Source organism: Callorhinchus milii, unplaced genomic scaffold (assembly GCF_018977255.1).
Source record: "Callorhinchus milii isolate IMCB2004 unplaced genomic scaffold, IMCB_Cmil_1.0 Scaffold22, whole genome shotgun sequence".
Lineage (NCBI taxonomy): Eukaryota > Metazoa > Chordata > Chondrichthyes > Chimaeriformes > Callorhinchidae > Callorhinchus > Callorhinchus milii.
Genome location: NW_024704763.1, coordinates 7,186,442 through 7,199,690, shown reverse-complemented (window position 1 = coordinate 7,199,690; position 13,249 = coordinate 7,186,442). Strand labels below are relative to the sequence as shown.

General features: G+C 44.4%; 1 protein-coding gene across 9 annotated transcripts in view; it reads right to left on the bottom strand.

Moving 5' to 3' along the window:
- celf6 (CUGBP Elav-like family member 6) overlaps positions 1 to 13,249 on the bottom strand; it is a 304,079-nt gene that overhangs the window by 6,377 nt on the left and 284,453 nt on the right. For 8 of the 9 annotated variants that reach the window (XM_007909236.2, XM_007909242.2, XM_042342952.1 and 5 more), the window contains one exon: positions 9,386 to 9,534. The exons of the other annotated variant lie outside the window; for it this stretch is intronic. In XM_007909236.2, the coding sequence (XP_007907427.1) occupies positions 9,407 to 9,534 (128 nt within the window). In that variant the 3' untranslated portion in view covers positions 9,386 to 9,406. The remainder of the gene's footprint in view (positions 1 to 9,385; positions 9,535 to 13,249) is intronic. 9 annotated transcript variants of the gene reach the window in all.

Below are 13,249 nucleotides of genomic sequence, written 5' to 3'. Positions count from 1 at the left end.
ACTCTATAGTGAATGTGACAGCATGTGACATTGACAAGGACTAGAGGGGGAAAAAAAAATCACTTTCAAAGGCAACCTCATTGGGTTAAAGAGCTGAGATAACAAAATCAAAATGCAAAATATTTTTTGTCTCTCTCTCTCTCTCTCTCTCGCTCCCTCTTTCTCTCCGTGATGTTTGTGTTTTATGTTTTATTTCAGTGCCCTTGTCTCTGGCTTGTCCCACAGTATTGCCCAGTCGCTGAAACCAATTTGAACGATCGCTAACTTCACTACAGAGGCTACGTTCAATATCGGAGGGGTGGAACGTGGTGTGAGTGTGTGCGTGAGAGTGTGTGTGGGTGAGTGTGCGCGTGGGCAGTGGGTCTGTGTGAGAATGTGTATTTCTTTGTGTGTGTGGGGTGGTGGAGTGTGTATGTGTAGTTGTGTGTGAGTGTGTGCAGTGGTGCGTGTACTTGTGTGTGTGTGTGTGGGTGTATGGGTGTGTGGTATTTGTGTGAGTGTGTGTGGGGGTGTATGTGGGTGTGATTGGTGTGGGTTTGTGAATGTGTGTGTGGTGTGTAAGTGTGTGTCAGTGTGGAGTGTGGCATGGTGTGTGTGAGTTTATGCATATGAGGGTGATGTGTGAGTGTGTTTGAGGTAATGTATGTGGCTTCTTTGTCAAAAAAGGAATTTGAAGCATTAGCATCGGCGATGATTCCACGCTGATGTGCAAGTCAGCAAAAGTGATTTGGGCACTTCCACTTACATTTGGAATAAAATCAGCCTGATCCTTCTTTTTATCCTAAAAGCTAACAGCAATAATAATAATTATCCCTACATTTAGTAAAGCAACTTTCAGGTCAGGAGGGCGTCTCAAAGCGCTTCGCAGGATTTTACTGTAAAGTGTCATGGCTGTGCGTTTTTGTGTGTGTGTATGGGGGAGGTGGGGGGAACGAACCCTATTGACCTTCTTAGCTACCCCAAAAAGATTCTGATCATTAAGAACGCGTGCATCTGTGTTCCTTTATACGAGAACACGTGCAAATGCGAAAGACCCAAGTGGGATTGCATCGATATTTGTAGCAGAGAAGCATGCAGGCAATTTTATGTTGCGTTTTGAGTTGGGGGATTTTCCTCTCTCTTCCACCCCACACACCCCCCCCCCGGGAATATTAGGACTAACATTAATACTGACTGGGACACAGGCATGGATTAAGTCACAAGTGAAAAAGGTCCATGGAAAATTTGTCATTTTTTGGGGGGGTCGATGATCATAGCTTTTGAAACCAAAAAACAAAACGAGAGATCACAATCGCTCACAGAAATACTCATGACCATCGGAGAACAAAGCAAGAAATTTGCAGGAGTATAGCCGAGTATATACATCTAATGTTTTATATCCATTTTTTTTTCTCTCTCTCTCTCTCTCTCTCTTTGACACTTTTTTTTTTCGAACACATTTAATATCGACACAACAACAAGAAAAAAAAACCACACGACTCACACAACAGCAAAGGTCAAAAAGGTTCACGCACGACTGATCAAGAAAGACCAATCATCACTCCAAGGTTACTTACGACAACAGATTAACGGTACCATGGTCAATAATAACAATAATAATAATAATAATAAATGCACGGCACAACCGCAAAATAACTTGACGTCACCGCCATGCAACGTAGCGACAGTCCGTCACATGGACGTCATCAAATGACACCTTCACTGCAAACGGGCAACTTACGGGTTGGGACCTGTCTGGCCCGTGACAGCTAGAAGCTCTAGGTAACGTCACAGAGCTTGGGAATGACTTGTGGTCATCTGCAGCTATGATTGGGCCCTGCCTGGTGTAGGTTGTGGTTGGTTAGTTGCAAAAGAAGAAAAAATGTTTGGAGATGTAGAATAATTCCCAGTACCTCGATTCCATTTGTTTTATTGTTATTATTTTGTAGTCGAGTTTTTTTCTCTCTCTCTCTCTCTCTCTCTCACTCTCTCCAAGCTGATTTGTCTCTTCCTAGTCACAAATAATTCGAAACCCCTGCCCCCACCCCCCCACCCCTCCTTTCTCTCTCTCGTTCTCTCTCTTTCACTCACACACACAACTGGTTGACACCAAATAGACAGTTAACAGGTGAAACTCTTTCACTGGCACAATGGAAGATTTTGACACCTTTGGGGCTCGATGTCCCTTTCGCCTGAGCCGACTGGGAGGGAAGGAGGGAGTGGAGGGGTTGGGTGTGGGGGCAGGCGGTGCTGAACCAAAGGGTCACTTCCCTGGTCCCTGAGTGTTCGGTTCTTTGCTGCGGTTTTGTGTTCGGTGGGCAACCTGCTTGGTACAAGTAGAGAGAACCTGACACAGCCAGCTTGTACCCTATCCGGGATGGCACACCTTGACATCCCTCAGCATTCCATCCAGGATTTCCCAGCCAAAGCAAGCGAGTCCCAGCCTAGTCTCCACCTCGCAGTACTGCGGACAGCAGTGAGATAGGTATTTTGCTTCTAGGTCGGGCAGGTGGAATCGGCCACTTCTCCTTCAGGGGCTACGGAAAACCATCCTCTCGGAGAAGCACTGAAGCTCCATCGGCCTGAAGGCTCACCTCTGTTTGTGTAACGTCAGCTCTTTCTTTTCCCCACACAATCTATCGGATTTAGAATTAACATTAAACGCTAGCTGTTCCCTGCCTGCTTTATACCTTTGTCACTAGGCAGACCTTGTCTTCTGAGCGACATGAAACACACAGAACAGGTAAAAACGTGTGAGTTGGAATGTCGTCCCAAACGACCAAAAACCCAAACACAAACAGTGAAGCAAACAAAAAGGGGGGGGGGGTGGGCAAGGCCTAAACATTAGCACAAAAACAGACATTTTCTGATACTTTCACTTTTTATAGTGGAAAATTGTTATAAAATACATTGCAATTGTATCCTTCTTCCCCTTTCCTTCTAGATTAGGTTTCACTGTTTACTGTGTACGTATGCGAGTGATTGTGTGTGTGTGTTTTAGGTGAGAGGAATGGTTACTACTACTGCTAATACAGCAACAACAAAATTAAATTTATCGAGCGCCTTCCACGTCGGGAGAACGTCCCAGGGCGCTGGGCAGTCAGGGGTCAGGACCCGAGCATGGGGGAAGGGTGGGGTAGGGGTGAGATGGAAGGCGACCGAAGGCACGATCGAAGAGGAGGGTCTTGAGACCGGCCTTGAAGGAGGCAAGGGAGGAAGCGAGGCGAAGGGACCATGGGATGGAGTTCCAGAGTGCGGAGGCAGAGAGTCTGAAAGCTCGGCCATCGATGGTAGGGTGGGTCGGGCGGGAGACATGGACCAGCCGGAGCCCACTGAACAGAGGTGGGTTGGTAGGGAGTCAACATGTCAGAGAGGTAGGAGGAGACAAGGCCATGGATGGCATTGAAAGTGAGGACGAGGATCTTGAATTCAATCCTCTGGGGGATGGGGAACCAGTGGAGTCGGGCGAGTGTGGGAGTGATGCGGTCACGGCGCCTGGTGCGTGAGAGTACACGAGCTGCAGAGTTTTGGATGATCTGCAGCTTGTGAAGGGAAGAGTTGGGAAGGCCGATGAGGAGGGAGGTTCCATAATCGAGCCTTGAGGCTACGAATACATGGGTGAGGGTTGCATGAGTACAGCCTGAGGGGTGAGGTAGTGGCGGAGTCTGGCAATGTTGCGGAGGTGGTGGTAGGCAGTGCTGGTCATGGCGCGGATGTGGGGGAGAAAGGATAGTTCAGGGTCAAACAAGACACCCAGTTCCTGACTGGCTTAGTGAGGTTGAGTGTGCAGCCGTGGAGGCTGATGCTGCCAGAGCCCGAGGTGCGGAGGCACTGGCGCGAGCCAATCAGGAGGGCCTCGGTCTTGCTGACGTTGAGTTGGAGAAAGTTGTCCCTTGTCCAGGACTTGATGTCGGACAGGCAGTCGGTCAGGACGCCAGTAGTCCTGGAGTTGAGGGTGGAGGCAATAATAATAATAATAGTAATAACTGGGACTGTTAATAAGACTATTCAGAAATGGTTTGATAATATATCGGTGAACAAAAAATCAACCTCCTGCAAAAAGTAGCTATTTTAGGAAGTTCAAATAGACTAAGAAAAGTAATATCCATTCATAAATAACATGGCAGTGTTATTGGTCTGTCTGACCTATCACTGAAAACCATTTAGAAGTTACTCACCTGAGTGATTTAAACTGTAATAACATGATAATGATGATAACATTAACAATAACAATCCTTGCTTTTGATATTGCGTCTTTCACGTCGGAAGGACATTTCGAAGTGCTTCACTGGATTTACTGTAAAGTGCAGTGACTGTCATGTGTTGGTGAACCAGGGCAGCCAATTTGCGCACTGTAGCCTCCTATAAACAGGCATGAAGTGAGTTACGTGAAGCGCTTGAGACGCCCTCCTGACGCGAACGCCACTCTAAAAATCTAAATAATAATAATCCTTGCATTTGATATAGAGCTTTTCACATCTTCGAGACGTCTCAAAGCGCTTCACAGAATAGACTGTAAAATGAATTGACTGAATAGTTGTGGGCGAAATGCGGCAGCCAATTGCGCACAGCAGCGTCCCACAAACAGTCGTGGATTGAAGTGATAATTTCTTATTGTTTTTCTTTCTTGAGGGATTATTATCAAGCGTGTGGAGTAAGGAAACTTGCCCAAAGTTTCACCCTGCCGGGGAATCGAACCCGGATCTCTCGCTTGCGAGGCGAGTGCTCTAACCACTGAGCTTACACATCGCTCTTGTTGCTCACCAAACTAGATCATCAGAAAATAGTGAATACCTATTTTGATACAGTCAACCAAACAATCCTCTGAAACACATTCCAGCCGCAAGGCCAAGCAGAAACCTTCCAATCCCAGTTTATCTGTCAACCCCCTCCATTGGAACTCTTGCCTCCCTCTCGTGGTGAAACCGTAAAATTACATCTTCCTTTCCTCAAGGAATTACCGAGTCCCGGAGAGTCGATAAAGCACGGGAGCAGGCCATTCGGGCGACATAAAAGCAAGTTATTGTAGTCCGTGCAAGTGTTTATACTCCATATAAACCCCCACCCCCTCCTATTATACCCTTCTGTTCCCTTCTCCCTCAAGTATACGTCAAATATCCCGCTAACTGGGAATCAAAGGAGTCAAAAGTGTTGACTTGCAAACCTTGCCTTTGAGAAGGGAGCCAAGGGAATGGGGGATGTATCTAAAACCCCTACAAATACAATGAAGGTACTGTTTAATCGACCCTGTTTTGGCCTAATTGTGTGTCAGCCCGACTCAGTCGATAGCACTCTCGCCTTGGAGTCAGAAGGTTCAAGTCCCACTTCGAGACTTGAATTCACATAGTCCAGGCAAACACTCCCACACAGGGCTGGGAGATATGTTGATTGTCAGAGGTGCTGTTGTCCAGATCAGACATTAAAAGCGAGTTTCCATCTGAATGTTCAGGTTAAAGATCCCATGGCACTGCTCGAAAAGAGAAGGGAGATCCTCCTGATATCCTGGCCAACAATCCCCCGATAAAATTGGTCACTCACTCCTTGGCTGGTTATGGGAGGTTGCTGTGAGCAATTAGGCTGCTGCATTTGCCTACAAATACGCAGTCACTCAGCTTCACAGTAAAGGTTGTGAAGCACTTTGGGATGTCCTTTGGATGTGAAAAGCAATTTACCAAGTCATAGAATTATACAGCACAGAAGGAGGCCATTCGGCCCATCGTGTCTGTGCCATCTCTTTGAAAAGAGCTTCCAAATCAATCCCTCTCCCCATAACAGTGCAAACTTGTCATCCCCAAGGAAAAGCAAGGATTATTATTTTACTGTCATTCCCTGAAGAGTATATGTTTAACCCACAAAATATACAGTCAATTCAGTTTACGGTATATTTTGTGAAGCGCTTTGAGACGTTTCGAAGATGTGATAAGGCGCTACATCAAATGCAAGGAGTATTATTGTCATTATATGTTGGGTGTGATTCCACCTCCTGTAATGTCTGGAGGAATCCTGGCACTTACAAGGTTGCTTTGGGCGACTGCTGTGAAGCAGAGGGTTTGAGGCTATAAGTGAAAGTATCTCGGAATGGCTGAAATTAACACAAAAAGAAGAAAAAGCCACACACACACCACAAACTGAAACCATCCACTAGCCTGCCGTCTAAAGCTCGAAAATAAATTAGGAAAAGCAGACAAATACTCAAAGAGAAACAGGTTATGTATAAATTAGGAATAAACGTACCTTAATGTGATTTTAAATGAGCAAACATTTTTTGAATATAACACAAAACAGTTTGCAGTTAAAGGACAGACATTATACCCTGTTAAAGTCTACTTTTCAATCTCTTATTTGGATCAGTGTTATGTCATCTAAGTGGTCTGATCGGAAAGCAGTGGTGGTGTTAACACAAACGTAAAGAATATTACTGCAATATATTTGCAAATATGGTCACTACAACTCCGTAAAATAAGTGTGAGCACCCTGTGGTGGACGGTGATAGCATTACAGGCAAGTGCAATATTTTCGGGGGAGGAGAAAAAGAAAATGAACAAATTGAGCTTTGTAATAGGTTAAAAAAGGACCATCATTGCCTTAACGGGGTATCTATCAACAGCTGTGTCCCAATATCTGCCTTTGTGAACGCCACCTCTGAGAAGCCAAATTGTCCTCCGATTCCTGCTGCAGATGCTCAATTTTGATGTACAGCAAAGAAAACATTTTTAAAGTTCAAATAACAATTACTAATAATAATCTCCTTCCTCTCCTGGCCTGGTATACCCTTCTCCCTGCGACAACCAGTTCTGCTTTGCAAACAGGCGGACGTAAACACTTGAGATTACAATCGACGTAACCAATCAAACACGATAAATACTTTTGTTACTCTAACATTAGCCCTAGAACATAAGAATTGCTAAACTAAAGGCCAAGAGCCATCCAGTTTGCCTTTACCATCCTGGCAGTCGCATGCACACACACCCTAACCTGCTGAAATTACTGCAAGACTAACTGTTTTAAACAATATTAACACGTGTTAAGCCTTTGAGATCACTTTGCTCCTATTCGCTCTCTGTTACTGTCTTTATATTGTACCTTTTTTGTTACATTCTGTCTGGTCTATTTCTTCCCAGCTTTGAAATCCGTTTTCAAACCGGCCAGAGGGCTTTAAGATTAAAGCAGGGTCTATTATTTGAACGGAAGGAAAATAGTATGTACGGAAAATGAAAAGGGCCTGGGGGTTCCTGATTGATAATAAATTGAAGCTCTCCAACAATACTCCAGGGCAGTGAGTAAAGCAAACCAGATGTTGGGATGTATCAAAAGATCAATAGCAGCCGAAACAGTGGGGTAATCCTGCCACTGTATAAATCGTTGGTGAGACCAGACTTAGAGTACTGTGTACAGTTCTGGTCGCCGCAGTACAAAAAGGATATTGGAGAAATCGAGAAGGTACAGAGGAGGGTAACCAGAATGATTGAGGGAATGGAAAGACTGGAGGAGTGGCTAAGTAAACTGGGCATGTTCACGCTGGAAAAGGGAAGATTGAGAGGCAACATGATTGCTATCTTTAAGATTCTTAAAGGGGCCAAAGAATCTAGATCATGACAGGCTGTTTCAACTTGTCCGGAACAGTAAAACCAGAGGACACGGCCTGAGATTGAAGGGGGTAAATTCAAAATGAATCTACGCAAACACTATTTCAGTGAGCGAATAGTGAACCTGTGGAACAGGCTCCCTCGGGAAATGTTGAATCTTTCAAAACAGATTAGATAGCTCTCTTTTAGGAAATAACATTATGGGATATAGTACACAGGGAGTTTGCGACATATGTGCATGTGACTGCCAGGAAGGTGGAAGGAGAACTAGATGGACGTTGGTCTTTTTTCGTCTACGATTTCTTATGCTCTTATGTCTTGACATTGAATTGGTCGCCAAATTGTGGAAAATTGTTATACCCAGTCTTACTTTATAGGGAGCTGGCTTTCGTTTAAAGAACTGCGGAAAACAACTTCTAAATTGAGACTGAATTTTAGGAATTTTGCACAAATCTGGGTCAACTTCAAGGTGACACATCACTAATTGTTAACATGTCGTTCGTTAACATGCACTGTTTCTGATCCTACAGCAAGCATCAGGCATATTGGAATATCTCCCAAAAATCAACAGTCCCATTCCTGTCAGTTACAACCCTGTTGGCTTCAATGTAGCTGGCAAGTTCCGCATTCAGAATCACTCCCACTCTATCTGCAATTGTAATTAACAGGAAAGAATGTAGCTGCCACAGCCTTGGGGTACTTAATCACGTACAAACATCTGACAAATCAAAGTTCTGGTAGGAACAGAGTACGTTAACCTCCGAGTGATGCGCTCACCAAACCGTTCTACTGCAAAGCTTTTGTTTCTGACAATTTCAAGCACAATTATTCAAACCACCCGAACAAATAAAGTCCATCTCTCCCAGTCAGAGAGACCAACAACAACAATAACAACAACAACAGTCTGGTATTTGAACCCGAGCTGGGAGTTGGTATCAGGGAAGGGGTTATTAATAATAATATTAGTAGTAGTAATATTAGTATTAGATCATTATTATTAGTGCACATGCTAACCACCTCCTCTCAGTATTAATGGTATGTTTTGCCCCCTCCCACCCTTGACAAAATAATTCTGCTCCTATTCTTTACACACTAATATTCACACCAAAATAGATATCCCTTTTATAAAACATTGGAGGCAAAAATTAAAGTCAAATGCGCTTTTGAACACAATGTTTTGCTGCATTCACTAGCATTCAGCCACCCAACTCCTTCGCCCCACCCTTGCTGCTTAACCACCATAAGGCAATAAAAGCCACTTTTAACCTGTTACACGGCAGAAAAAGGGAATGGTGGGGGAGAACGGGGGATAGGGGCGGGAGAGGTAATAAGACGTGCTTGAGGGCCGTAGGGGCGGTGCAGGCAAATCGGAGTTTTAACAAGCGAACTGTACACATTAAACATTTGCTAAAGGCTTTCTGGTAGAAAAACTGATGCTGTACAATTTTTTTTGCAGGCCGCTGAGCTTAATTATTCATTACGGAGTCTGGCAAATTAATTTGGGTACAATTTGTCCCTTTATTCCTTAAGTTAGAATGTTCCTTCAGGCTCAAGCGTCTGAATCCTGAAGTTGCGCTAGGATTTATGACAACTTAATAGTTTGCCTCCTCCAACGAGGGACTACTGGCAGCTCAGTGTGAGAATTTTAGCCCTTGATATTCTGCAAAGATAGATTTACTCTGACATCCACATTACTGAAAGGCTTAAGGTGAATAACCTGTGTTAGCGTTATTTTTTTGTTGTTGTTGACTGCAGCACTACGTGGTATCATGTAAGCAGAGTGGATCTGTCCCATGTTCACATAGTGCTGGAATGTCTACCTGTTTAGGAGCGTGGGCGGGTCAGTACGGTCGGTTAGCATCTTTTGGTCGTTTCAGTTGTACTTTTAGCCTCTTCATTCCAATCTGAAAGCCGTTCATAGCCTGAATGGCAGCCTGAGCACTGGTAGGATTGTCAAAACTCACAAAGCCTGGAAATAGCAAAAGATACAATTCAGAAACGGTTGAAATCTACTTCTGGTCGGGTTGCTTCTGTGGGGAAATGGCATGGCCGGGGAGAAGGGGATAGCGGCAGTGCGTGTGTGTGTGTAGGGGGGGTGGGGGTGGGGAGAGGAGTTGGGGAGCGGGGGCTGGGGCGGGGAGGTCAAAAACAGTTATAAAGTACATTCTCAAGTTAGTTTTGGTCATTTGGGGTTAGGTAGGTCCTTATTAATTCTTGGGCATCGCTTAAGACCTTTTTATATCAGAGTTTAGTCCTGCCTACAAATACACAATCAATTCACTTTACAGTATATTCTGTGGAGCGCTTGGAGACATCTAGAAGATGTGATAAAGCACTATATCAAATGCAAGGATTATAATTATTCATATATTATTTATATATTAGTTAGGTCTGACTGGCCTCAAAGTGACTCGTTGCCTATGGTCAGTCTATATCTGTCCCAGCATTGACTCTCCAGCCCCAGACCCAATCTTTTCCTTTTGCTCTCCTCTAACTCTAGAGCATGTTACTAAGTTCCTTACTTATCATCCCAAAGAGAACCACCCAGGAGATTGGAGGCTAGAGATCGAGACTGGAGTTTGACCGTAATCTCTGTCACTGATAAGGCAGCTTAATCAATTTATTCTTCAATTAAATAAACGTAAATTAAATTGTGCAACAAAAGAAAGACTCAGCTGGTAGCTTTCTTGCTTCTGAGCCAGAAGCTTTTGGGTTCAAGCCCCCACGTCAGGATTCTGAGTTCACAGTCTATTCTGACACTTCAGTGCAGCGATGGGGATGTGCTGCATTGTCAGAGGTGCCATCCTTCGGGTGAGACGTTAAACCTTGTCTGCTTGTTCAGGTGGATATGACAAATCCCAAGGCACTACTCAAAACGAGAAGAGTTTCTCCTGGTGTCCTGGCCCACAATCCCCCAGATAAAACTGGTCATTACAGTCAAAACAGTGCCTGCAGTCAATAGAATGAATGCAGGCAACACAAAGGATTCACTGTAAAGCGCTTTGAGAGTTTTGACGTTACAAGTGCTATATCAAACACAACGATTATTATTATTATCATAATCATAACACAATGGGGAGTGGAAATCAGAACATCTCTTTACACGTCGCCTACAAACTACACAGTCACTACACTATACAGTAAATCCTGTGAAGTGCTTTGAGAAGCCTCCTGATGTGAAAGGCGCTGTATTAAATTCAAGGATTATGATTGCTATTATATCTACCCTGGGAGTGACGTCGGCTTATTTCTAGGAGTGCAAACCAACATAACAAATAGTCAAAACGCAAAATACTGCAGATGCTGGAAATCTAAAACAAAAACAGAAGTCACTGGGAACCCTCAGCATCTATGGAGAAAGGAAAGTGAGTCAACGTTTTGGGTACACGACCAGTTCTGAGGGTCCTGGACCCAAAGAATTGACTCACATTCCTTTCTCCATAGATGCTGCCTGACCTGCTGAGTGTTCCCAGTGACTTCTGTTTTTATAACAAATAGTAGAACTTTCTTAGGCTCCAAAGGTCTTTGTAGTGCCTGTTTCAGAATGTGAACTATCAAACTCTAGGATACCATATGAGCGTGTATGTATTGCTTGCCGTCTTAATGATACTAACACACATACACAGAATATGATTACTGTTGAGCTTTAAAACATCTTTCAGTTTTTAAAAAGATCCCCAAGCCTTGGCTCCTGACAACCTGCGCAGTCCATTCCAACAATCTATCTCTGGAATCTCCATGTGTAAGGTGGGATGCATGGAATTCTCAGTTTGGTTTGGACGCTCTTAAGCACAGTGATGGGTTTTTGCAAGCATCAGACACCCGGCTGACCAAAAGAAAAACTGCTTCTGATTACCGAAAGGAGCCTCCCACACCAGCTCCGCTCCCCCACAACTGCCACCCATGTGCACAATTCAGATTCTCTATTAACAAATTCCATTAGAAATCTCGCATTTATGTTGTTACGTTTATTCTCCAGTCTAATGTTCAACCAGGCAGCTCAGATCAGTACCTCGGGTGTCATACGAAGGACAATACACAGGAGGTCCTGCGAGCGTGGCTGGAGATGGGATTTCATGGATGATTGAGGGAAAAAATATTGCACAAATCGTTGAAAGAATGAGCTAGATTCTCACTGTTGTCTGCAGCTTGACAGACAAGTCATGCGATCAGTCGATTGATTGAGGGCCTCATGCATATTTCAGCCTCGAATTGCAATGGCATTTTCCATCGACTGACCTCTCCGAATAAGGTATTACCAGCCGAACATGGGCCGAGCTTCTGAGAATTCAGGGGCTGAGTGATATGGAGATATCAGACGGTGTGACTGACAGCTCATTCAGACTCTCATTCAATTACGATTTGGCTACATCAATCACCAGTCTCGACGGCTGCCATTTAGGGATTGAATCACTCAACCAGAGGTCGCACTGTGGTGCCAGGCGGTTGGTCAGTGGGTCGGTCAAGTTGGCAGAAGTCTTGAGATAACATATCTAAGTTCCCCATTTCAGTAGGGTGCTAACTTAATTGGCATTGTGACCCTTCAATAACTCCCTGTAATGCCTCTCACAGCAGATCTGACATCACGAAACCACGAGAGATCAGGAGCAAAGTTTGGGTGAAGGTTCATCTGATCTCATCTTTTCAGGAAACCATTGTAGCATCAAGCTGTTTTTTTTATGAGTGCATCATCCTGGCCTCAACCACCCTTCCTGGTACTTTGGAGGCAAATGCAGCTGACAATTTGCATACAACAATGTTCCAAAACAGAGTGACTAATTTTATTTGGGAGATTGTTGGCCAGGACACCGAGGGAGAGAGCGACTCCCTTCTCTTTTTGAACAGTGCCATATTAATATCCACCTGAACAGGCAGACAGGCACTTTAACGTCTCATCGGAAGGATGACATCTCTGACAATACAGCTCTCCCTCAGTGCTGCATTGAAGTGTCAACACAGACTGTCAGCTCAAAGTCCTGACGTAGGGCTATGAACCCAGAATACCGAACCAGAGGCGAGAGCACTACCACCGAGCCAGGCTGGTACCTAAAGAACCTTAGGCCTGATTTTACACTCACTCAGCATCCACCGATATCACGCACCTTCCAGAGGAGATCACCCAAAGTTGTCTGACTTCTCCGGCCTAACATAAGGTACCGAAGCCAATCTCCCCTTTTGCCACGCAGCTGAGGTCAGCCTCAGAGCTAACCTCACTCTGTGGCCCTCACCATCTGTGTGGCTCAGCTACTCACTGAAAAACTCACTGGGCTATAAGAGAAGGGAATTCAATACGCTAACCTAATGCAACACCCAATTCCTTTATAAAAAGAGAATAATAATAATAATAATGCCTAATTTAATGCAGCGCCTTATCACGCCGTCAAAACATCTCAAAGTGCTTCACAGGATACAGTGTAAAGCGGAGTGACTGTATTTTTGGTATGGTAGGCAAATGTGGCAGCCAATTTGTGCACAGCAACGACCCCAAACAGCCATGAAGTGAAATGAATGTTTCAGTACAAATAGCAGAAACCAATCAATGCCAGGAGCTTGTGAGAGAGACTTCGGAGCTTGCAAAATCATCGTTTCTCAAGTGGACCGAGCCCCCAAATACTGTTTTTGTAGCAGCTCTGCCTTTGTGTGTAGTGCTTACAGCCTCTGTTTCTATAGTGATTAATCTCTGC